Source organism: Rattus rattus, chromosome 14 (genome assembly GCF_011064425.1).
Source record: "Rattus rattus isolate New Zealand chromosome 14, Rrattus_CSIRO_v1, whole genome shotgun sequence".
NCBI classification, from domain to species: Eukaryota; Metazoa; Chordata; class Mammalia; order Rodentia; family Muridae; genus Rattus; species Rattus rattus.
Genome location: NC_046167.1, coordinates 2,906,693 through 2,931,446, shown reverse-complemented (window position 1 = coordinate 2,931,446; position 24,754 = coordinate 2,906,693). Strand labels below are relative to the sequence as shown.

General features: G+C 43.8%; 1 protein-coding gene and 1 pseudogene across 1 annotated transcript; both read right to left on the bottom strand.

Annotated features, from left to right (window-relative positions):
* Positions 1-540: 540 nt before the first annotated feature.
* On the bottom strand, positions 541-24,586 carry Enkur (enkurin, TRPC channel interacting protein). Its single transcript, XM_032884897.1, has 5 exons — positions 24,086-24,586; positions 15,481-15,626; positions 13,293-13,516; positions 8,496-8,642; positions 541-714 (listed from the first exon to the last, which is right to left on the bottom strand). The coding sequence occupies exons 1-5, from the start codon at positions 24,160-24,162 to the stop codon at positions 541-543; spliced, it is 768 nt and encodes a 255-aa protein (XP_032740788.1). The 5' UTR covers positions 24,163-24,586.
* On the bottom strand, positions 15,645-17,308 carry LOC116883684 (annotated as a pseudogene).
* Positions 24,587-24,754: the final 168 nt, after the last annotated feature.

Genomic DNA, 24,754 nt, shown 5'->3' with positions numbered 1-24,754 from the left:
AGTTAGAAATAATTACAAATAGCACTGGACCCCTGAGGACACCCGCCTTGAGTCACTGGAGTTTAGAAGCAAGATCTAGGAAACGCTCCCGAGTATCAGGGAATCAGGTCCCCAGTCTCTGACAGGCATGGTTTTCTGCACTGTATTCTTACTGTCACCCAGGGAAGAAAAAAGCAGAACAAAACAAAAAACACACAACAAAACAGTGCAAAGCCCTGAAATGCTAAATGTTTCTACTTTCTAAGGTCCAGAAGTAATGTTCACGTGAAACAGGTCCACGGTGATAGGATGATTGCCATTATGGAATACAGACCCAAGGTGAAGCTTCCGACTTTAATGGTTTGCTTATAAGTAGAACTGTGACAATGGAGGAGAAAATTTTCTCTAGAACAATCAAATAACTCAATTATTCTTTCAACACACTGCCTACATTTTCAGTGAAAACTTATTCTCTTCATAGTCCTCTTTGAGAAGAGTGGGTTAGTTTGATGTCCGTGAGGGTTTGTCCTTCTGTTTCCTCTTCCGCGCCGTGGCAGCCGCTCACTTGTTAGCGATGTAGATGATCTTGTGCTTCTCGATGATGCTGATGTCGTGTTCCAGCTGCTTCATCTCCTTTTCCAGCCTCTGCTTGCGGATCTTCTTCGGTATGGAGTCGATGAAGACCGAGAGGGACTGGAACTCTTTGTGCACCTCTTCCCAATTCTTCTTCAGACCCTGCAAATGGTAAAGAGACTTTGCCGTAACGGGTAGACTGCAAAAGGAACCAACAACGAAACTGCGGGTAACGGAGACTGAGAAGGTGCAGACGGCTGCTGAGGCGACTTTGGAAATGATAACGTGTCCGTCCTGGACTTGGCCAAGTAACAGAAAGCACGGCACAGAGGCAGAGCCCTGTACCTGGACAGAGTTAGGACCACTGTGGAGCCAAGCTTATACCAAACGCTTTGGTAAAAATCAACAATCTGAAAATTGATGGTCCCAAGTAAAAGTTGGTTTTGAAAATATTTTTCATACATTTATTAGAAAAGTTTTGTCACATATCATCTTTAGGACCACCACCCTACTGCCTCTTTGCAGGCCTGGAAGTCAGGAACTTAGGTTAGCAGGCCAGCAGCCCCTCCCACTGCTGCCTCCCCCCAGCCCCCTACCTGCTTCTTCCACACTACTGCTAAGATCACAGCACATGTCACCACACTACTGCTAAGATCACAGCACATGTCACCATGACTGGCATTCTTACATGGGCTCTGGAGATCAAGCTCAGGTACCCATGCTCACATGGTAAACACTTTGTACAACAAACCGCCCCTCCCCCACCTTCACTTCCTCCCTGCTCAGAATGTTCTGTTCTATCTTTGTTCTTCAACAGGGAGGCCACATCGGAAGCCTGAATTTTGACTGGCATATTCAAGTTTTATTTGGTGAAATGTTACTGTAAGAAAAATACTGAAATTCAAGTTTATAGTGACCTTTTTGTATGTTTTCAACATATTACAAAGACTAAGCCATCTTCCGTGCAATCAGGGGTTCATATTCCTGTGAATGTGTTCTAGACATGGTTGGAATGTCATTAAATGTAGAACACATGCTAATTGAATAACGTAGTTAATGTTTTATGGTCTCTGAAATCAACACATTCAAACGAGGGCTCTCTTAGGAGCTATAAATGCCCATTTCCACCTTTGCCTGGTTACATTTCTCATTACAGGGGACCGGGGCTTCACTGACAACACAGTCTTAAACTACTAATAGAATTCATTCAGTGACGTTTTACAGACTGGCCCGTTTCATTCATTGTGAGATCATAGATCATTTTATTTACACTCCACTAACTAACTAACTAACTAACTACTTAACTAACTAACTCACTCACTCTACTCCACTCCTGGGCATGAGGGTGGAGATAAGAAGATACAGAAGGAGCTTTCAGATCAGGCAGTCTGCCTGAATTGATAAACTCCAGGTTCAGTGGATATGGTAAACAGTGACAGAAGTCACCCCCACATTGACCTCTGACCTCCACGTATGAGTACATGTGCACTCACATGCACACACGCACGTGTGCATACTTTCAGACACAAAGAAAAAGTACATTTCATCTTAAGAGAGAAAGAGCGAGTTTTGGGAGTCCACAAAGGAAGCAAAAGGATACCCCAAAAGAGCAGATGCCATGTGAATAGGAGAAAGCCAAGCTGGTCATGTAGGCTGAGAAGAAACAGATGCCATTTCTAAAAGTTGAGCCTCACAGGACAAGCCCAGAGCTGCCATTCCAGCGGTGGATTTTGGTGAGACAGTGAGAAACCCCACAGTGTCACTCTGGGTGACTCAGGGCAGCATCTTGAGCAAGATCCTATTAAAAACCCAGCTTCCTTGAAGCGTGAGAACAGGCCTAGGAGCTTCAGTTTGGCCTGCCACAGCGCCAGGGTGTGGGAAGTCTCTGGAGGCAGAAGTGGAGAGCAGCAGGCTGGATGCTGACAAGCCCAGACTGTAGACGACAGGAAGCTGTAAGGGAAGTGCATGGGGAAGGATAATCTGAGCCCAGAGGCCAGAAACAGATCTCATCAACAGAGAATAGCCCCGCAGTCAGAAAGCTCTTAGTCTGATCACTCTGGACCATGATAACTGTCCTGCATTGCCGTACAGCCCCAGAAACCTGCTGTTCCAGGCATGGTCTATAAACCTAAGAGCTGCTTCCCTCCAACATGGAAGATAGTACTCCAGGGTTCTTGCAAGTATAAAGACCATTTCTGTTTGACCAGATCTCAGTGCTGGTTGCTTCTCACACTCCCAAGACATTTGGAGGAGATGTTCCACATTTGGGAGTCATCTCCAGCTAGCCATTAGCCTCCACAGGGATGCCATTCAGGATGTATCTGAAGGATGAGACAATTGCCCAGCCCACAGGTTGAAAAGCTACCTGTGGCTAGCAGAGATTCCCAAGAAGAAGAGTTTAGCCACCAAAGTGAAGACAGATCTGGTGAATGTCTCGTTTTTCATATCGACTCAGCAGCAGTGTAAAGCTGGGAAAGGATGAGAGTCCGCTAGCTCAATTGACCCTGCCTCCATAAGTGTCAGTTTCCAGTCTTCAAGGGCCTTGAACAGCCAAAACAATCCTTATCGAAAGAGCAATGCTGGAAGACTCTCAATACCTGGTCTCAGATTATATTACAGAGCCACAGTAACAAAAATAGCATGGTTCTGGCTCAAAAGCAGATATGTCGACTGATGGAATAGAGGACTCAGAAATAAACCCACAGAGATAAATAAAACCACTTAATTCTTGATAAAGGTGTCAGAAGAACGAAACTGCTCAGATCAGTTCAAAATGGATAGAAGGGGTCTTAAGGTAAGATCTGAAGCTTTGAAATGATGAGGGACGATGCATGGGAAGAACTTGAGAAGATCAACGTAGGCCGCAACAACACTGGAACAAGCCAAAGATTGGCAGGCAGGATTCCATGAAAGTAAAGGGCTTCTCAGGGTCTGCAGAGAGAGGTTAAGGGCACTGGCTGCTCTTCTAAAAGACGTGGTATGATTCCCATCTCCCACACAGCAGCTCATAACTATCTGTAGGGGATCCAACACCCTCTCTGGCCTCCGCAGGCACCAGCCATGTATGTGGCAGGCACACATACATGCAGGGGAAATCCTACTACATGTAAGATCAAATCAAAATGTATGATTGGCTTCTTCAGAGCACAGGAAATAATTGGCACAGTGAGGACAGCTTTCAGAATAGGGAACAAAAACAAGCACAGATCATCCAACCCAGTCCACTGGCCAAGAAACAGGACAAGTAGTTCTCCAAAGAAGAAATACAGAAACTGCTATTAGAAAGCTGAAAAAAGGCTCAGTATCCACAGCCATTGATGGAATTCACACTGAAAGAGCTTGCAGTCCCCCATCTCACCCCTGGCAGGATGGCTGTCTGAGAAACATAAGTGACAGCCAATACTGGTGAGGACGTGAAGGAAAGAAATCTTAAGCTGCTGGTAGGACTGTGAGCTGGTACAGACACTATAGAAATCAACATAGGGGTTTCTCTAAAAGTAGAAATACCACATGGCCCAGCTATATCACTCCTGTGGAGGTACCAGCAGAACGCAGCCACCACACAGCAGAGATCCTGGCATTTCTACGCCTATTGCTGCACTACTCACAATAGCTGGAAAAGGGACAAGCCGATGCGTCTGTCAGCAGCCAATGGATAAGGAAGATGTGCACGTCTCTAAATCATAGAACCAGGGAGGAGCCTTGAGTTGGGGAGGGCACAGGTGAGGAGCAGATCTTAAGCAAGGCAGTAAAAGGAGAGGGTAATGGATCCCTGTGAAGAGAGAGCAGAAGGGAGGACCGTGTGTGCAGAAAGGGATCGGACAGAGCAGATCAGGGAGTGTAGGAGAGGCCAATGGGGAAGGGGAATAAACTTGAACAGAGTACAAAGCCACAAAGCATGAAGTACATTGTGATTCCCGTCACTATGTATGCCAACTTTAACACTGGTAACAAACAGGAGGGGAGAAAGGGGGAGATGAGTAAGAGGGAGAAGAGGCACGTGAAGGCCTTGTGGGGTGGATATGAGCAAAGCACATTACGTGTGTATGTGTGTGAATAATGCTGCAATGATCCCCAGTAATTTGTTTCAGTATTTTGCTAAGCCAACCCCCCTGCCCCCAAGATTGGAATTATCTTATTTTATATAATGATGACATCACAGAAAGTAGAAACGTGTGGGGAACAAAGACGTTTCAGTGATTTGCTTCTGTACTTTGGTAAAGCAATGGGAAGCTAGGATATGCTAACTAAGAGACACTGGTTGGGGAAACGGGACAAGGCGACTTGGCCCCTTTCTGAGTCAGACTGAAGCACAGATCTGGGATGGCGAACTGTAGAAGCCATAACCACTGAACTTTAACTCTCTCAAGAGGGAGTCGGGTCAGAGAAGCTTTTAATAGCACACGACATGTGTCCTGAAGAGAAGTCCTCAAAGAAACCCTGCTTTCCCTGGTCCTTCATTATGAAACCTGAACATGTTTCCACAGTGCACCACAGGGGCGCCTACCGCAGAGAGAAAAATGTATACATTTATACACTTTCAAATATCAAAGGGGTTTCAAGCAAGTTGGGGAATATTTTCATATTACTTGCGGTCCCAGAAGCACATTTTTCCCCCTGTGGATTTCTTTTTGAAGGGTAGTTTGCTTTTAACTTCTAGAATGTACAACACTGTTTGGATCAAAGTCAACAGCTGAGGACAGAAACTCAATATAATTTTGTATCATGTTGATGCAGCCTCTTTGCTGTTTTTAAACCTTTTTTTTTTGGTTTACTTTATCTTACAAAATAGTCTTTTATCCATTGGAGCAATAGAAACTTGTCCTTTGAATTCTTTTCATTTTTCTTTCTCCTGTTTTAGTACTCAAATAATATTGTTAGTGATGTAAAATTTCAAATAGCGAGGTCTGAGCTATAAAATTGCCTTCCATTTCCTGTTCTTCTAGCTCCCAAACACTCTCCACCTTCCGTCCCTGCCTTGTGACACTGCTAGAGTCCTGCTTTTTTTCCTTCTGTCCTCTGGAGGGAGGGAAGCGAGACTAAGCCCCTACCCCCTTGCCTTCTACACTGTTGGACACACTTCCAGGGGTCCTGCACTGTGAGGTCTTTCCAGCTCGTTGTGTGCTGAGAGCACTGACAGCCTCTGTCCCCACCCCCGCAGTCCTTATGGCTACAGATAGTGCACTTCCCTGTCCCTGGTCTTGGAGGTATCAGAGCCTTGCTGGTTCCCTTCAATGAACTTCACTTCTGTCTACTGCTCCTTCCAAAACTCCCTTCAGAACCCCTGACTCTGTCTTCTATTTCTCCACTGGAGCCCAGACTCATACAACTTCCTTTTTACCCATCTCGTCTGTGGTATGAAAAACACCAGCGCAGGATTCGCTAGATATGACTTTAGTCCTGACTCACTGATTTGATGATATGTGGCCAAAGGCAAGTGCACCAGTCTACTAGAGTACAGACTGTGTTTATTTTGTGTGTCTTGCCCACAAACACATAGATGTCCACCGATTAAGGACCGGATAAATGCTCAGATGAACCCGCTTATTATGTTTGTATTTAATCTCCTCATCTGTAGAATGAGGTGTTTGGAGTCATTAGCTCAGATGGTCCCTTCCCGGCTCAAGGGGACTGTTAGTTGTATAAAGAAGCAGCTCAAGGCAGATGGACAACCACTGAGCAGTAGAACTCTGCAGTTTTGCGTGGGAAGCAAGGCTTATCAGTAGGGCCACAATTAGTTGTATAATTGTGCAGCCGTATAACCATATGCACTGCTGATTAACTATGCACTGGCTGGTGAGTGAGGCAGGCACTGGCTGGTGAGTGAGGCACTGGCTGGTGAGTGAGGCACTGGCTGGTGAGTGAGGCACTGGCTGGTGAGCTATGCACTGGCTGGTGGGAGGCACTGGCTGGTGAGCTATGCACTGGCTGGTGGTGAGGCACTGGCTGGTGAGCTATGCACTGGCTGGTGAGCTATGCACTGGCTGGTGAGCTATGCACTGGCTGGTGAGCTATGCACTGGCTGGTGAGTGCACTGGCTGGTGAGTGAGGCACTGGCTGGTGAGTGAGGCACTGGCTGGTGAGTGAGGCACTGGCTGGTGAGTGAGGCACTGGCTGGTGAGTGAGGCACTGGCTGGTGAGTATGCACTGGCTGGTGAGTGAGGCACTGGCTGGAGAGTGAGGACTGGCTGGTGAGCTATGCACTGGCTGGTGAGCTATGCACTGGCTGGTGAGCTATGCACTGGCTGGTGAGTGAGGCACTGGCTGGTGAGCTATGCACTGGCTGGTGAGCTATGCACTGGCTGGTGAGTGAGGCATTCCATGAAAGGTTTACTGTGTTGCCAGTGAAGCGTCAAAGGGAGGTCCTGGGGTGTCCAGAAAAGGCCAAGATGTTTCTCCACTATGGCCAAAAGGCATAGAAGGGAGGAGCCTTTGCACTCTGAGGAAGGCCTTCCTGTTCCCATTTCTCAGCCTCATGCAGTCCTGCAGGCATGGCGAGCTGGCTTTTGCAGAGGGATGTGCTTCCTAAAGCCAAGTAATAACTGAAAAATAATGGTCTCCGAGCCTTGCCCTCCCCCAGACGACCTGTAACTCCCCATTTCCTGCCTGCCATACTGACCCCCACCCTTGCAGATTTCCAACACCCTGTCATACCACTCCTCAACAGAGAAGCCCCTGCTCTATGGTTCCCCCTGGTGTCTGGGGGCCTCTCACTCTGCAGCACCACTTAAGAGCAATGTCTTTTGGTGCTGATAACTTCCTTGAGATGTGCTTAAGCTTGAAATCCACACACCCACAGCACACACACATTCCTATCTCTCTGTGCATTACACAGATCATGTCTCATCGATCTAATTACAGCACTTTCTGCAGCAAAACTTGTGTCTTATACCATTCGTGGTATCGCCATGTCTCAGGCTAATATTGTGTAGAGAATAGACAGTTACTAAACCTTTATTGGTGCTTATGACATCCATTAAATGTTAAGAATCATAATGGTATATGGCCCATTTATAATTAAGGGCATGTGGGTGCTGTGATGCCTGTGGAGAGGTCAGAGGGCAACCTCAGGTATTGATCCTTGCCTTCATTATTTGAGAAGGGGTTCCCTCTGTATACCAGACTAACTGACCCATGAGCTTCCACGACTTTCTTGTCAATCAGCACCTTCCGTGTTGGCACAGGGGCCCCAGGATGCAAACATGCACATTTCACGTTTTATGTACCCACATTCATCAGATGAGCTCTTTACCACTGCGCCATCTCCCCAAACAAATCCTCTTGCTCTATGGAGTCACTGGATATTGTCTTGTAGAAGCTTTCAAAATAAATGTAAAAGGAATCGTTATGCCACTTCTTCAAGGGTCAGTGTGGTAGAAGAGTAGGACAAGCAGGTGCTTGGTAACTGCTCTGTACAGATGACAGTGTCACACCCTGCTCGTCTCTTGATGCCTCACGCTTTAGGTAGACCTCTTCCATTGAACTACAACGACGGTGTGTCATAAGGCCCATTTATTCAAAGTGGAGGAGACATATGTGAAACCTAATACCCATTCATTTAATAACTTCAGTAGTTGAATTACTGGAATGAAGAAATATAACTTGGGGACATCTTCAATTATTCTAGAGCTCCATCTAGTGAAAAATAGCTCCTTCTGAGTACTTTAACAAGTAAATGTAGTGAGCGGAAGTAACTATCTCTTCAGTCTTTGCAGTAGGAGAAAGTGGCTTCCTTACAACCTAAACTCACCAAGTTAGCAGCAAAATATTTTATGATCTCTGTATTATGCAGTTTTTTTTCCCTTTCTCTTTCCAAAGAGTAAGCTTTACTCTGAGCGCTTTTGCTAGAACCCTAAGAGACTGTTTTGAGGCAGTTGAAGCCCTGGCTTCAGTGGCTGGGCTGGTGGGAGGGTGGACAGTTAGAGAGGCCTGCAGAGGCTCACCTGCAGAACGGCCTCCCTTTCTTCATCACAGAGTCTCTTCATGGCCGCTTTCTTAAGATTCTCCTGGACATAATTGTCATACTCTTCCTGTGCTTTCTTCACGTCCTCATTGCGTTTGCATATGTACTCGGGTATGATGCCGTAATCCTGGGAGGATTTCAGAGAAAAAAACTCATCAGTGTCCTGCGAGCAGTCTTCTACGCGTGAGCATACCAACTGAGGACTAGAGAACAAGGACATTTATTGTTTTAAATATTGAAGAGAAAGAAAGACCCAACAAACAAAAACTAGGCAAACTGGCAAACTTCAGTAATTACACACACACAGTTGCAAGTACACAGGCACATGCGCATGCACACACACATCACTTCCTCAAATTAGAGCTAGTTCATCCTGATCTTAAAATAAGGTGCTGGACCAGAAAGTTGGCTCAGTGAGTAAAGGTGTTTGACACCAAGTCTAACTATCTGAATTCAATCCCCTGAGCTCACATGATGGGAGCAGAGAACTGACTTCTTCTATAAATTGTCCTCTGACCTTATCATATGTGTATGCACTTGGCACGTGCACACACACACCACACACACACACACACACACACACACACACACACACACACACACACACACACAAAGAGGAGAGATCTTGTAGCAAATTTGTTTTCTCTCTTCTATTACCAGTGTCTATTCTTAAGCTCTAGACTTTTTTTTTTTAGGCAGAGCAGCCCAGGCTGGCCTTGAATTCTCTATGTAGACCAGACTGGCCACAAATTTATAGAGATCCACATGCCTCAGATTCCTGAGTACTGAGACTAAAATCACCACACCCAGAAACTTTTACTTTTAGGGGTGGGCTTTTCTGAGGCTATTGAGAAGGCCCCGTGGTTAGGAACCCTTGCTGCCTTTGCAGAAGACCTGAGTTCAGTTCCTGGCACCTACTCAGGTGGCTCAGAACCACCAGTATTTCCAGTTCCGATGGTTCTCTTTTCTTGTAGGTACCCACATTGGCATACAGGTGGACACAAGTGCATGTACACAGCTAAGAAAAAGTCTTAAACATGTTGGTTTTCCTTTCATGTATTTTATTTAATTCAGCTGTTTCTTGAAATCTTTTGAGTATCTTTGAGATATGTCTCTCTCTTATTTTTTATTTATTTTTTCCTAATCTGGTTAAATAAAAAGGACAAACCCTCATCCACCATAAAAACAAGCCCTTAGTGGGCACCAGGCACAAGAATGTCAAGGGAAGCTTGGGTCTGGACTCTAAGGTTGATTTGAAAGGGTGAGCTTCCTGTTGGGGTTCCTGGGATGCTCACAGGGACTGATGCTGAGGCCACGGGCTGGACTTCTTCCAGATTAGGGGATGTAGTGTCTCTGTCTAGAGCAGCACAGTTCCTCTAGACAGGTTGAGAACATATTGAGTGCTAAGAATAACAGTGAGCAGAAAAGGAAGGTTTCTTTCCTCTTAGGATTCTTATTCTTGGGTGGAGAGATGTGTTATGTCAACCTCAAAAGAGGGAACATTAAGCACCTGTATCTGGGGCTGGAGAGATGGCTCCAAAGTTAGAGAGCACTGGCTGTATCTGCAGAGGACCTGGGTTCAGTTCCCAGCATCCACATGGTGGCTTTCAACCATCAGTTTCAGGGGATCTACCAACCTTTTCTGGCCTTTCACAGGTCCTGCTTGCACACTTGGTAGACAGAGATACATGCAGGCAAAACACTGATTAAAATACTCAGGCAAAGTACACATAAAAATAAACCTAAGACAATTAAACTACATCTGTATTGAATACTTACAGACTTCCCCCACCCCTTGTTATTCTCCCCTAAGCAGCATGGTATACCGATGTTGTATATAGTATTTGCCCTATATTGCTTATGTTAAGAAATCTAGAGATAAAATAAAGTCCTTAACAGGCTATGTATGTAACACACATCCACTAAGCCATTCATATGAAGGCTACGGTTATTTGTGGATTTTGGTAGGCATAAGGTGCCCTGTAATAACGAAGAGGAAAAGTATACTGTAACACGTGCACATGCGCAGATGACAACAAGGGCTAGGAAGCAAAACAAAAGGGAAGCAACTGAAGGTACAGAACCCAGGGACGTTATCTCCAGGAAGCAGTCGTCGGGGGGGTGGGGGGTGGTCTGGTAGTCATGGAAACAACTCACAATTATTCTCACAAAGTCATCCCGACTTCTGCATGTGAGCTGTGGCACATGCACACTGCCCTGTGCCATAATAAAAGATATTTTTTAAAAGGTTAGATTATGTTTGGCATGTTATATTCAGGAAAGGGGCCCTGTAATACATTTCAGGAAAAAAATCTGGCGAATGAACAAAAGCTTTAGTGATCTTAAGTGTTCCTACAAGCTAAGTGGCTGGAGACTGAAGAGTCTTGTCACTAATTGTTCTATTATAACGTTGATCTGTTCTGACTCTTTTATTAGGTGCCAGACGTTGTCAGGGACTTAGTACACTTAATGTCATTTAATGCTCACTATACCCCTGTGGTCAATTCCAGAGCATGTCACAGATCCCAGCGTTAGCAAGCAGCGAGTCAGGGTTTGAAAGGCTGGCTCCCTGTAACTGCGACACACCTCATATGCTCGCTCATCTTTCGGTATGTCCCCGCATTCCTAAGGCACAAATGACATGTAATTCATTTAAAACCAATGGGGGACGTGCTTGTTTTTCTCCAAATTGTATTCCCTTTACTCTCTGATACTGGTTGTTGTTGTTGACTTGATATAAGCTAGGGTCATCTGGGAGGATGGAAGCTCAATTGAGAAAATGCCCTCATCAAATTGGCTTCTAAAACAAGTCTATTTGGGCATTTTCTTGATTAATGGTTGATGTGGGAGGGCCCAGCTCACTGTGGGTGGTGCCATCCTCAGGTCAGTGGTCCTGGGTTCTATAAAAAAGCAGGCTGAGCAAACCATGGGGAGCAAGCCAGTAAGCAGCACCCTCCATGGCCTCTGCATCAGCTCTTGCCTCCCCGATCCTGCGTTGAGTTCCTGCTCTGAGTTCCTTCTGTGATGGACTTTAAGCTGTAAGATTAAGTCAACCCTTTCCTCCCTACGTGTGTTTGGTCATGCCATCTATCACACAGAAGCCAAACTGAGACATGGCAACCTCCATTACTTATCATGGATTGTGTGTGTGTGTGTGTGTGTGTGTGTGTGTGTGTGTGTGTGTGTGTGTGTGTTTAGACTTAACTCTGAATAGTGAAAAGTTGATCCAGGAAGTCTGTGAAGAGAGACAGCAAGAGAACAGTGTGTTGCCATTGAGGTTTAATAAATGCATACAGGTAGTAGGTGGGTCTTCAAGCTTCATGTTTCTGTGATGGATATGTCAACATTTTTTCTGTTAAAAAAAAGCGTATTGACATGGGGCGCATAAACAGAGACTGCTGGAGGAGAGGCAGCACATGCAGCCCTTGCTGTTCTAACAGATCAATAGTGGGTTGGAAGTGACTTGAAGGAGCCAGGAGGCCACTTTTCCCAGTGATGGGACAAGAACCATGGAAGAAGTTATCCTGAGTAGCCTTAGTAATGCTCTCAGCATGTGGCCAACGTCTGGATAACAGCTGAGTTCTTCCGGAGGTGATCTTAGCCTGCTGGACATTTCTACACTTGTGGTTGGTATGCAGTACATCACTGGGCTACCTGTACTCATCCCTCACTGTTGGAGTCCCCTCCCCCTCCCTCTCCTCTCCTCTTCTTCCCCCACCCCCCTCCTCCTCCCCTCCTCCTCTCCCTCCCCTCTCCTCTCCTCCCCCCTCTCCTCCTCCTCTCTCCTCCCCTCTCTCCCTCTCCTCTCCCTCCCCCTCTCCTCTCTCTCCTTCCCCCTTCCCTCTCCCTCCCCTTTCCCTTCCTCTGTTTTTCCCTCATCTTTTTTCTTTTCTTTTTTCTTTTCTTTTCCCCCTTTCCTCTCTCCCTCTGCCCCTTTCTTTATTCCTTGAGCTCTCTCTCTTTCCTTCCTTCCCTCCCTCCCTCCTTCCCTCCTTCCTTCCTTCCTTCCTTCCTTCCTTCCTTCCTTCCTTCCTTTTATCCTTTTCAATTTCTGGCCACAACTACTGTTTGTTCCTAATATTGGGGACTTAGCGGCTGGTTTTAGTGTGTGTTCACACACACACTTTTATGCTTTATAAAGTATATAAAATAGTGCAAGATTTGTATATTTTTCTTTGTAAGTTTTTTTGATTTAAAAACCTTTTTACTAAATGCAAACTACTAATTTAGTAGTTTTACTTACTAATTTACTTTTTATGTAATGTCTAGCAAATGAAATCCTGACCCTCCCCTATGAACACCTTTTCAGGTAGAGATCAAGGACCCAAGCCATTAATCCCTTTGCAGTGATTGCTCCGAACGCACATCACACAAATCAGCTTTCACTGAAGTAGCGACCCAGGTTATTTCAGAGAGATGGACAGGACAGCTGGCTCTGAAGCTGCGTGGGCTGAGTTCTCATCCCGCTCCCATGGTGGTGAGGTGAGGGGCCGCATCTCAAGACATCCTGAAACATCCGTTCCTCCACATTTACAGTAGTGACTGCCTTTAGTGACACTGATAATCAATAGTTTTTAGACTGCTGTAGCCATTAAGTACATTAGCAGCTAAAGTTGAGGAAGACGGCATTCAAGTGTGAGCCACACGCAGAGCATAGGGCAGTGGGAGTGACCAGACTGTTGTCTGTCCAGGGAGCGCACTCCAGCTATCTCGCAGAGATGGCTAGCTCTCTGCCGGGCTTTGGATCTCATATCTCTCACTGAAAATAAAGGGCTACCTTTTTGTTGATGTACTTGGGGAAGAGTCCTGACGTTTCAAGATCATGCCTGTCTCCAGTTCGTTTGTCAACATAAATTGGCTTGGGCTTTTTGGCCACGCCCACGATGACATCAGCTACATTTGTGTTTATGAAGTTTTTTCCACTCTGTATTCCCATGACTGGATGATCGGTCCTCAAGGGCACTGCAGGCTTCTTGGAAGAGAACCTATTAAACGTTTTCTCTGTCAAACATAACATTTTATTGTTAATATTCAAAAGTAAACATTATTACTCAGCACTCTTTGGGACATCCAAATGTGTGCCACTGGTATTGAGAGTTCCTTACAGCATACATAAATACTTAAGGTGAAAAAATGCTATATAGCCAAAAATATATTGGATTGTCTACATCAAGTGGGTATTGCTTTCCCTTTGTCAGTCATACTTCTACAAAAGCACTTAAACAGAAAAAATGTAATTAATCAAAACACCAAGTTAAGCCCAATGTAACCGATGTGACGCTGAACAGCAGCATAAAAAGTAAGAGGGTGGTGACAAGGGATCGCCACTACAGTTTCGATGGCTATTATAAAGGCCACAGCAACCCACATTCAGTTTTACCACTTAAAATAAGTAAAAACCACAGATACTTCAGCACTCTTTCAGTACTAACCAGAATTATTTTTAAGAGAAAATGATAACAAAGCCCTTGAATAAATTAATAAGACTTCACATTGGAAGCCCAATGAACTCTGGATATTTTCACAGGCACCATTATTATTACAGTGAATAATTACTGTGCACTCAATGCACAGTTTAACAAGTAACAGGTTACCAGTGTGACCCAAATTCCCTATTCCTTCCTTCTTGGTGTGTCCCACCATTCTAAAGGAGCAACCCCCAGGCCTTTTCCTCTATCTCTATCCTACACTCTTCAGGAAAGCAGATGAAATTGTTTTGCCTAACGGTCTTTCCTGTTCAACAATTCCAGCCAGCATTTTTATATAGTCATAGTAATGTGACTTGTCTATTCTACTGTAAAAGAATTGACATTGATTTCTAAGAACTGGAACAGCTACTCTCCTGTCTCATTCCAGTCTCAGCTGCACTGTAGTTACGATGGTCTGAGTTTATTCACTTCTGCACTAGGTGACTGTTTGGGTAGTGATCTTCTGGGGTATTCACCACAGAACACTGCTCAGACGTGGTTTAACCAATGGGAAGTCTTTATTAGCAGACAGGCAGTAACACGGGGTAATCTGGATCTTCCGGATCTCAGTGTAGCCCTAAGCCTTTCTTAGAGTGAGCTTTTAATCATAAAAGTCATGTTCTGGTTTGACAGTTAACAAGAACAGTTATCCAGAAGCAGAACTACAGAAGCTAAAAAGCGAGGTGAGCATGTTTAGGGACTGTCCAAGAGCTATGGACATTGATGGATCAGGCCTCTGTTTTAATTTTGACAGGTGGTAATATCTACATGCTGAGTTGTATGGGCTGAATGGAGCTTACATCATGGAGTCAGTCATACTAAGGTCTGGGGGCCTGTTACAGATGAGATTATAGTACTTTTAATTTCAGGGAAAAATATCCCATAATTATTGTTGAAGTCTGTGGGTTAGATTTCCCCTTTTCTTGGGACTGATTTCTGTCCCTCCAGAATTCACACATTAAATCTATAGATATGGTACCTTAGAAAGTGAACCTTATCTGAGTGTAAGATCTTTTAGGGTAATTTAGATAAATAGACGTTAGTAGAATGGTTTCTAATTCAAGTTAGATATTGCTCCAACTGGTAATAACCACTGTATCTCTTAGAAAAAAGTCTGGAGACAAAATGAGAGGCAACCTTGCCCGTGAAGCAAACACCATACCTGGGGTGCTAACCCTTTCTGTGAATGCTTAGTATTAAAGATAAAGCCAGCGCGGACGCTGAAGCCTGTGCTGTTGGAGGTGGGGCCTCTTTGGATAGGCTGAGAAGTGAGGCAAGCGCTTGCCCCACCAAGAGGCCATACGGAGCCAAGTTATCACGAGCCCCTCTATTTTTTCTATTTCTGCTCCTACTTTCTGCCAGTCCCCCTCGAGCCCCACTCACAAGGTGAAGTCGCTGCTGCCTCTGTACGTTTAATATTCACGGAGGGTGACATAACTGCAGCTCATTACCTGCCAACAACTCTAGCATTGAAAAGGGCAAGTGACTTTAACCTACTGGGCGGCAGCTGTATGTCCTTGGAATGTTTCCTTAGGAAATCCTTTGGGGAAGGCACGTCTACTTTTGCAGGCCCCATGGTCTTCATCCCAGTTTTGAGTTTCTTCATGTCATCTTTTATAGTCGCTCTAAACAGTGATGAGTACCTGAAATTAAACATTTAAAACTGTAGCATTTCTACTTCTAGTGCGAAATACTCAAAGATTAAAAACAGGCGCAACATTCTGCTTTGTGTCCGTCTGTATTGATAGTGGAGCGTGGGCGTGAGGCTGAACAGTCTGACGCCGCCCACTGCACGCTGGGGTCAGAGAGGGACCAGGGCAAAGGTCTTCATTTCTCTCCATATCAGCCCCAGGCTGTCACGAGTGTCAATTGGGATGTCTCCTGTCTCGCACACATCTTACTGATGTGTGTGTCTCCTACCCGCAAGCCCCAGCCAGTTAGTCTTGTTAGCATCTAACCGTTGTCTTCTCAATGAATCCAAATCTCGTCGTTTTTCTCTAATGGTGACTTCTTGCTTCATTTCAGCATTTTTCTCACTGTTCTTTGGTATTTATTCCTCTTTCTTAAGGTGTGATTTGCTTTTTTAAAAAAATTTTTTTGAGGTGTATTTTTTTTTATGGTGAAAAAAGAGTGTATATTTAGAATTAGCCATCTGGACTCACTGTGGATGATCCCAATCTTGTTGGCAGCATCTAGAGCGTCATAGTCAGGAGCCAAGCGAACATCCCCCTTCTTCTCCCCGTCAGGCCGTATCAGGGTCTTGACTTTGGCCACATCCGTGTCATAGAGTTTCTTCACGGCCTGTTTGATCCCGTGCTTGTTGGCCTTGACATCCACAATGAACACACGCGTGCTGCTGTCCTCTGTTTTCTTCATGGCCGACTCGGTGGTCAGTGGGAATTGGATGGTAGCAGAGTGGTCAAGCTTGTTTCTCCTGGGTGCACTCTCTCGAGGACATTTGTCTGCCTCCGGAGCCGCAGGGTCTTGGGCCGCCGGAAAGTGGGTGACAATCGGATCTTCTTCTTTTTGTGGCTGTGGACGCCTTTCAGCACCGCCTTCTTAGCGTTCAAGGCCCTCGCTTTGCCTTCGGCGTTGGGAGGGGCAGGAGCTTCCGTCTTCGCTTTCGGCGCCATCTTGGTGAAAAAGCTTGAGGTATAATTATAACCAAATATATTTGGTTTTAAATTTTTGGGACCTTCTGAGGGTTTAGAGCTACAGATCATCCTCCAAGCACTGCCTTGGCTGCCTCCCAAATATTTTTGAAAGGAGATCTTTCACGAGGCTTGGGGCACTTGCAGGACAGAGGCAGGCAGATCTGCGCGTTCGAGGCCAATCTGCTCTACTGAGTTCCAGGATGGCCAGGGCTACAGAGAGCAGCACTGTTTCCCAGGGGTGAAACAGTGGTGGGCAAGTTAGGATATCTTTCATTTTCATACAGCCTTAAGAACATTCTCTATTGCCTTCGTTTAGAAGTTTGCTTATCTTTGCTTGGTTTTCAGATTCAGACTTCCCAATTATCCTTTTAACTGATTTCCAATTTACTCCCACTGCACCTGGAGAATACACTTTGTATGACTTCAGTCCTTAAAAATAAATACTGGCAATCTGTATAGACTAGGGAGGTGGGAGCCTGGACAGAGCACAGCTAAACTCTTGGTTGAAGACCAGTCCTCCTTGTCTCCGGGAGAGGTCATCCTCCTTTCCCCAGAACATAGCTTTAGGAGGGACACACGTGGTGTGCTGAGGAAGGGGTAGCTGCCTGCGCTGGCCACATCACTCAATCAACCTGGTTTTGTACTCGATATCTTTATTTTTATAAGGATTTTCTCATAGACTACATAGAAATTTTAGCCAAGCACTAACCATGTTTGTGTCACTTAACGTTAATGTGCTTTTCGGACTGCATTTATGGGTTGGTAAGATGGCTCAGCGGGTTAAGGAGTTTGTCAGGAAGCATAGGGACCTGTTTTTGACCCTTAGGACCACGGGCAGAGACAGAGAGAATGACTCCTGAGGATTAAGGAAAGACATGCACTACCATGCCTAACTTATGCCCTTAGCTTGCCAATGCTGCCTTCTCTTTTCTGGTCTTTATTCTCCATGTTTCATTTTGTGTTGTTGCTACTGTGTCTTCAGATTTCCATTTGTTATTGTGTCTGCAGATTCCAGGTTTTCTGTATGAGTGGCTTCACTGTTGCTGGTCCTACCCAGTGGCTGTTTTCATTTTGGACATGGTCGTCTCTGCATCTAGAAGATAGACTTTCATTTCTCTCCGTATCTTAGCCTTACATCATTCTACCTCTTTGAATGCGATATTTAAAATAGCTTTTTAAATGCCATTCTCTAGTATGTATTACATTTCTAGGTGTTTAGATCGACATCTTTCTTTAGGTTATAACTTTTATTTTCGTGGTTCTTTGAATGCCTGTTCATTTCTGTTGTTCTGCTTTGGTTTTGAGGCAGGGTTTCTCTGCTTAGCCCAGTCTGTTTTGGAACTCACTTTGTAGCCCAGGCTGGCCCCCAACTCTCCAACTCACACTGTCTCTCCGCTTCTCAAGTATAAAGACTGAAGGCATGCACCATCCTGCCTGACTGGCCTGCATATTTTTTATTGGATGCCAAGTATTGTGAATTTTATAGTGTTAATTCCTGACTTTTGTTCTTTTAAAAAAATTTTAAAAATGGTTTTAACATTCTTTAGTTTGAGTCTAGAATGCAGTTATGATAGTTCAAAAAACTGGTCATCTTAAGGCTAGATGTGATGTCTTCAGCTTGCGAGCTTTGTCTTCGATTCTGCCCTGCTTCTGAGGCGATGTGTTCTGTGTATAAGGAGACCTTACCCTTCTGGCTGGGGAGCGGATGAACTTTTTACAGCATTGTTTTTTCTCAGGTCATTTTTGTGGTGTTGCATTTCATCACACATATACACTGTCAGTCAAGGAGCTCAAGGGGATCTCATGTAGGTTTCTGTCCCTTTTTGGACAGTTCTTTCCTCTGATGCACTGTTCTGTGAACGATAGCTGTCTTGTCTTTCCAGCTCCTAACTGTCTTCTCAGTCCTCGGATCATCAAGGTCTTTGTTTCCTTCCTCTGGACTTTGACCAGGATGTTGTCCCTAGAGTGTCTGTTAGGATGACTGCAGCCCTGCCTCAGTCCTTTCTCCTTGCTCAGGAAGGACTAACTGCTCTGAGCTGTCCCCTGCTTGGTGTTTAAATACCTTTGCTCCATGTGTTTTTTCCTGGTGTCCTGGCTGTTTCTGATGAGAGAATAAATCCCACCCTTACTTGGAAGCATACGTTCAGCTATCCTTTTTTTTTGTTTGTTTGTTTTGTTTATAAAGTATTTAAAATTGATTTCTTTTTGTAGACTACTCAGTAGCTTTAGAAAATCCTCAGGACCTGATGCTGATGTTATTAAAATTCTATGTATTCTATCTACCCAAATATGGATACATTAAAATATTTGTACTAATATTGTAGGAAGGAAAATGCATCAAATTATAACTATGTTAGGGACATGAAATTTGGGGTAATCTGTTTTCTCCCCAGTCTGTTTCTAATCTGGAGTTTTCATTTTTTGACCATCTCATACTTACATAAATTCACTCTGCTCACACTCCTTCCCCACCCAGTCCTCCTGCCTCTGTCGGCTTGTATTCTCTGCTTATGTGGGTACACAGACGTGTAAGGAAAACCAAAACTGTTTCTGTGCTTTAGGGCCTTGCTTCAACCATGAACATTAGCTGGGAACATTATGGAAATGAATGAGTCATAGACAACTTTCGGAGGGGATCTTCAAGCCAAGCTTGCGCCTTAAAGCTTTTGCGGAAGTTGGCAGAGAAGGTGTGGCGTCCTTTGATGTGAAATAGGATGTGTTTATAATGGCCTCCTTTTCAGTTTGGAAATTTGTGATTCAGTACTTTTTGTGTGTATAGGAGTGGAAAACATTCTGACATTTTAGTCGATAAGTAACAATTTTTGTCCCAAAGCAATTACAAATGAATAATGATCTCAGTTCCCTTCCCTTCATTTTTCCAACAGTTTTCCTGCATATATTCAGTGCATGTTTGTCTGTATGAATTGCAATTCTAATTGTTGTTATCTTTCTTTTTTATTCTTTTCATCTTAGTGTACCGTCATCAGAGTGCTTAACTTTGCTTACATCCATATCTAATTATTTCTTTCAGTTTTTGAGATTTATAATTCATAATTTCTCCCTTTTCCCTCTCCTAACTGTCCCATATACCCCTCTTGTCCTTTTGCAAATTCATGGACTCTTTCACATTACTTGTAGTTACACAAATATGTGTGCCCGTGTATGTGCAGCTTCATTTCTTAACCATAATATGATGCGATACTTTTTCATGTCAGTATATAGAAAGGTTATTTTTCCAAGTAGCTACATTCCACTACATTTTTTTTAAATGTGCAGCTTCCTTATAGGGGTGTGGCAGGTATATTTTTAAAAAGATTTATTTATTTATTTTAGGTATATGAGTACACTGTTGCTGTTTTCAGCCATACAAGAAAGGGGCATCAGATCCCATTACAATGTGGTTGCTGGGAATTGAACTCAGGACCTCTGGAAGAGCAGCCAGTGCCCTTAACCACTGAGCAACCCCTCCATTCTGTGGCAGGTAATTTTATCAGATAACTGGACCTGTTTTCTACTTATTTTAAATTGGGCTAGAAATAACTTATTTTGAAACTAAAATCGTCATATTCAATTAACATACTATAACTCTCTTATTGCCAATGAGCACAACATCGTAATCCATTTTATAACATATTAAAAGCATACACAAAAACACAATATTGCTCAAATGTGCTGGTAATTTGAAAGGACTTCAGATTTTTCTTGTAATGAATGAGACATCTGAGAAACTACATTTGTGTGTGTGTGTGTGTGTGTGTGTGTGTGTGTGTGTGTGTGAACTCATGTATGTGTGCTTTCAATTTTAGATTAATATTGTCTCTGGAGCTTGAACTGTGTTCGAAAGTCCTCCAAATTATATCTTGAGAATTTTACATTTAGTTAAATACTGCATAAGTTCACTCACAGACATTGAAATGATTTTTTTCAATTTATCCTGTTGACTATATAGGCTAATTAAGTTTTCAAAATTAGATGAAATTCCACTCCCAGAGTGGTTAGCTGTCACCGCTATGTCCTGTACTTAATTTATAGTCAGTGATCCAGGTCTATGTCACTGAGTGTAATTATGCTCTTTCTTAAGCTACTGAGAAAAAATGGTAAGGGTCAATGCTGTCAATATAATCATCTAGATTTCTGTCTGTGGGTGTTGGGGCCAGCGCCAATGACGCTGAAATGATGGTAGTGTAGATACGTCAGGCTAAACAATGTACATCATTAAATGTACATTAAAGTTAATGTTGCTTTTGTCTTCTTTTTTTCTTTTAAAAATGACTATTAAAATTTTTTTATCTTATTTCATTTCTAATGAACAGCGTTGGCCTAAATACTAGAAAAAAATCGGTCCAATTAGAGTAGAGGACAGCACTGCATTCAAACGGCCTCCATTCAGCTATGCTGGCACTGGAGTATCAGAGCAATAAAACATGGCACGTTCCATGTGAGGGTGACCCTAACCCCGGTTCTCATCCCACACTGTGTTCTCTCTCCACGAACGAGAAGGCGTTTTATGGCTCCCTATAAAGAGTATCATACTTCTGCTAACTACAACTTAACTTTTGCCCATGACGTTTTGACTCGGACATTTCTTCCTTTGTGGATGGCTGACTGCCTTCTGGTTCCTCTGAAGTCAAATCTGAGTGAGACAGATCAAGGCTTCCGAGCACACAGCCGTGCACTATTTTCTTTTTCTCTGCTGTTCTCGTCATATCTTATTGCACGAGAAGAAAGCATCGTATGAATACTGAACGGTATCTAATGCATGACAGGCTCTCAGGAACCAATGGTGAATGCTCTGCTGAAGCCGAGGCACTTGAGAGTTTCTTTCTCTTGGTCGGGCAGTTGCAAGCTGATACTGCGTTGGACCTTGCAGTCAGACTTCTGTCAGTCTCTGCTCTGGTTTTTCTTACCTGCCTGAACTAAAACAATGCTAATCATCTGATAGAGCTCCCACGGGAATGAATAGGGAAAAGCAGTACAGTGCCTGGGACGCCAGAGCTACTGGTAAGTTGGACATGACCCTGTGGGCAGTATCAGTTGCCACTGTATCTGTTGGCTGTATGTTGGGTTAACATTTTAAACTAAATCAATTTAACATTGTTTTTCCAGAGTCCTGGGTAAAATAAAAATGCAGTCTTATGCCCTCTGGTGAATCTAATAGACTGACAGATTCCTAACTTCTTAAAATGACTTCTCTTATCACAGTATGTTATAGAGTTATTTGCATAGAATGGTAAACCTTGTTCTGTGTGGAACGATGTTCTGAACAGGCTGGCTTATCTACAGATTTCCATGGCAGCTAATTTTAACTGGTAGCGTTGGCACATGTTCTCTCCCCAGTGGTCTGTATGTAGAACGCCACACGTCTGAGAGTATGTTATCTACGGAAGTGGGGGTGAGAGGCAGCGACTTGGATGAAATGGGTCAGCTGCCATTTTCCTTTCGGTCAAAACCCTGTTTGCATATTATGTCCTTCCCTTCATTTCTGTGACAGAGCGAAAGCTGTTGTTTCGAAGAATCTCTTCCACCTGTTTATTTGAAACTTCCTCTAGGGTTTTAAGTATATATTTCTTTGTGGTTAATCGACATTTTAATGTTTCTATTTTTGTTCAACAACAAGACTGTTTCCTGTGAGGTGTGGTATATCATGGTTGGCATCACTCTGTGTCAGTGCTTCAGAGCTGTGGCAATCTCCCCAGAAATTTGATTATTCAATGATGCAAGCAGGACTTGCACCTTTAAATCTTTTCTTGTTACTAAGCACCTTAGTGAGAAGACTGAGGGGGAAGTTTGTAGTAGTGTGGTGGAGAAATAGGGTGAAATGTTTTATCATGCTTTGAAAAAACAACAAATCAATACCTTGCATGTGTGGCGTCTTGTCTCACCCTTGTTGCTGAGAGGGAAACTGACATCACCTAACAGGGTTATTTAGGGCACTCCATTTATTGCTTCTTATTCTAAGTCCCTTTTGTAAGTATTTCTTAGGAATAAACCAAGAAATTCATGCTGTCACTCTAGCATGTGCAAGAATACTGGGGCACAGTTAGACACAGAACAGGGGCCAAATAAATCTCTTTTAAAACAAACTTCCCAGGTGCATTAGAGCTCTTTACCACTTAACAGAATGCTGAACTAATAAACTCAGTATTCCACAGAAGGCAGTTTATTTCAGTGTGCTACAGAGAGGAGGTAGTTTATCTTTGACAGTTCATAGGAATTTTGAACCAAAAGTTGATTCAGCCACAAGTAATGTGAGTATTGCAAACTCCACAAGTGTGTTAGCATTTACTTGCCTTCCCAAAGAGGACCAGCTGATAAGCAATGGAAGTACAATGTCGTGATTGCTCTGATCTAAGCTAGGTATTCGCTTAGGGTTGAAATGGAAGAAGTTCCACTTTGCTGGTACTAATTCAAGTAAAAAAAAATTTGACCATTATATAGAGGGAACCTCAGAATGTCTACTTCCCTTATTTTCAAATCAGAAAACAAGTGCAAATTGATAGCACACTTCCACAATAATAACTTGTAAATCTTGAATTTTTTTTTTTTTAAGCTCAGAGGATTTTTTTCCTTAGTTGTTTAGTTTTAGAGACAGTGTCTTTCTTTGTAGCCCATACTAGCCTTGAACTCTTTCTTCCCTCAGCATCCTGGATGCTGCAATAGGCAGGCACACCTGAGTGTTGGTTCTTTTAAAGTGGCTGTGACATTCATAAGTCAAAAGACAAAGGTACAAAGCAGAAAACACCAACTCCTAAGAGGTATGAGACTGTCTTCTTCTCTCAGATTTCAATAGAGTTTACAGAATAGCCATTTGGCGGAGTGGAGTGTCTGGGACATTTATTTTGTAGTTTCCTTTTTGAGATTTGGAGATTTTCAAAGGTCTAACAAATACAGACTAATTTCCTTCAATTGTATATTTTGGAATCTCTGTCCATCCAACCACATCCCTTCAATTAAACTACAAAGGCTGAAAAAAAAAATCCTAGACATATTCTAGTCCACCATCTTTGTTTAACCAATTGAAATACCGAGGCCTAGAAACAAATGAGAATTCAATTTCGACCCAAATTATGGGAGGCAAAAGAGTGCAGAAGTCAAAAACAACACTGAGTTTCTAAAATTAAACATCAGATTTCCTAAACTGGACTGATAAAACATTTTTTCTCTTTTCAAGGACATGGAATTTCACACTATACACACCACCTAAAACCGAACCAATAATTGCATATAAGCGGGAATTATGATCATAAAATGGACGTCTGACAGCTCTAGCTCACCTTTTTTTCCCCCTGTGAATTAGAAAACGCTATTTAGATTTGTCCACTAGTTCCTAAGAAGTTGCCACCCAAGGTTAATTTTAAAAGTCCTATGATATGCAAGCCCTTAATTCCTTAAAAGAAGTCAGCAATCTTCCTCTGGGCTGAAGTCACCGCTTTTGCTTACCCACATACCTAGGACGCGGGGGCGGCTCCTTCAAGTCACTGGGTATGAGGTTATAAATACTCTCGGAAGTGCAGGCTGGGTCCATGGCCACCAAGGAGTTCCTTAACTACTCAGCTTTTGACTCACTTTCCCACTGTCTCCACTCCTCCTCTCACCGCCGTTTCCTTTTCTTGCTCTCTTATCAAGGAACTAAAATCTATCTTTCGTGTAGTTTCCCTTTGACCCTTTCGTGGGAGCCCCTTTTCAGGAAGAAAATACTCGGCTCCTTCTGGGACTGAATTGCGTTGTTGACCGCGTGGTTGCTAAGGAAACAGTTGCTAGGAGACGGGGCGGGGCAAACTGGCTTTTTCTGATTCCTTTTTCTGTAACCTCTTCTGTCTGAGAAAAACGTACGGATAAAGACATTCCTGCGTCTTTGGAAAAGATGATGTAGAAACAGTGATTTCCCTCCCCTTGCGCACAAACATTTTTGCTTTTTTCCTTGGTGCATCTGGAAAGAAAAATTCTACAATAGGGAACACCGCAGACGCGCAGGCGTCACACAATAGTCTCCAACACACAGGCCGCGCCCCTGCGGGGGCGGAGCGAGCGGCGGGGGAGGGGAGGAGCCGCGGAGCAATGGGCGGGGCGTCTGGGTTACGTGGCCGGCCTAGTGGCGCGGCGCGTAGTCGGCGCAG

Excerpts from the sequence above, each read along its gene's own strand:
- Enkur (XM_032884897.1), bottom strand. The coding sequence starts at position 24,162 with ATGGACCCAGCCTGCACTTCCGAGAGTATTTATAACCTCATACCCAGT. Across the intron at positions 8,643-13,292 it reads CCAAGTACATCAACAAAAAG|GATTACGGCATCATACCCGA; the intron begins GTAGCCCTTTAT and ends AAATCCTCCCAG. Across the intron at positions 715-8,495 it reads AAAGGGAGGCCGTTCTGCAG|GGTCTGAAGAAGAATTGGGA; the intron begins GTGAGCCTCTGC and ends TACCATTTGCAG.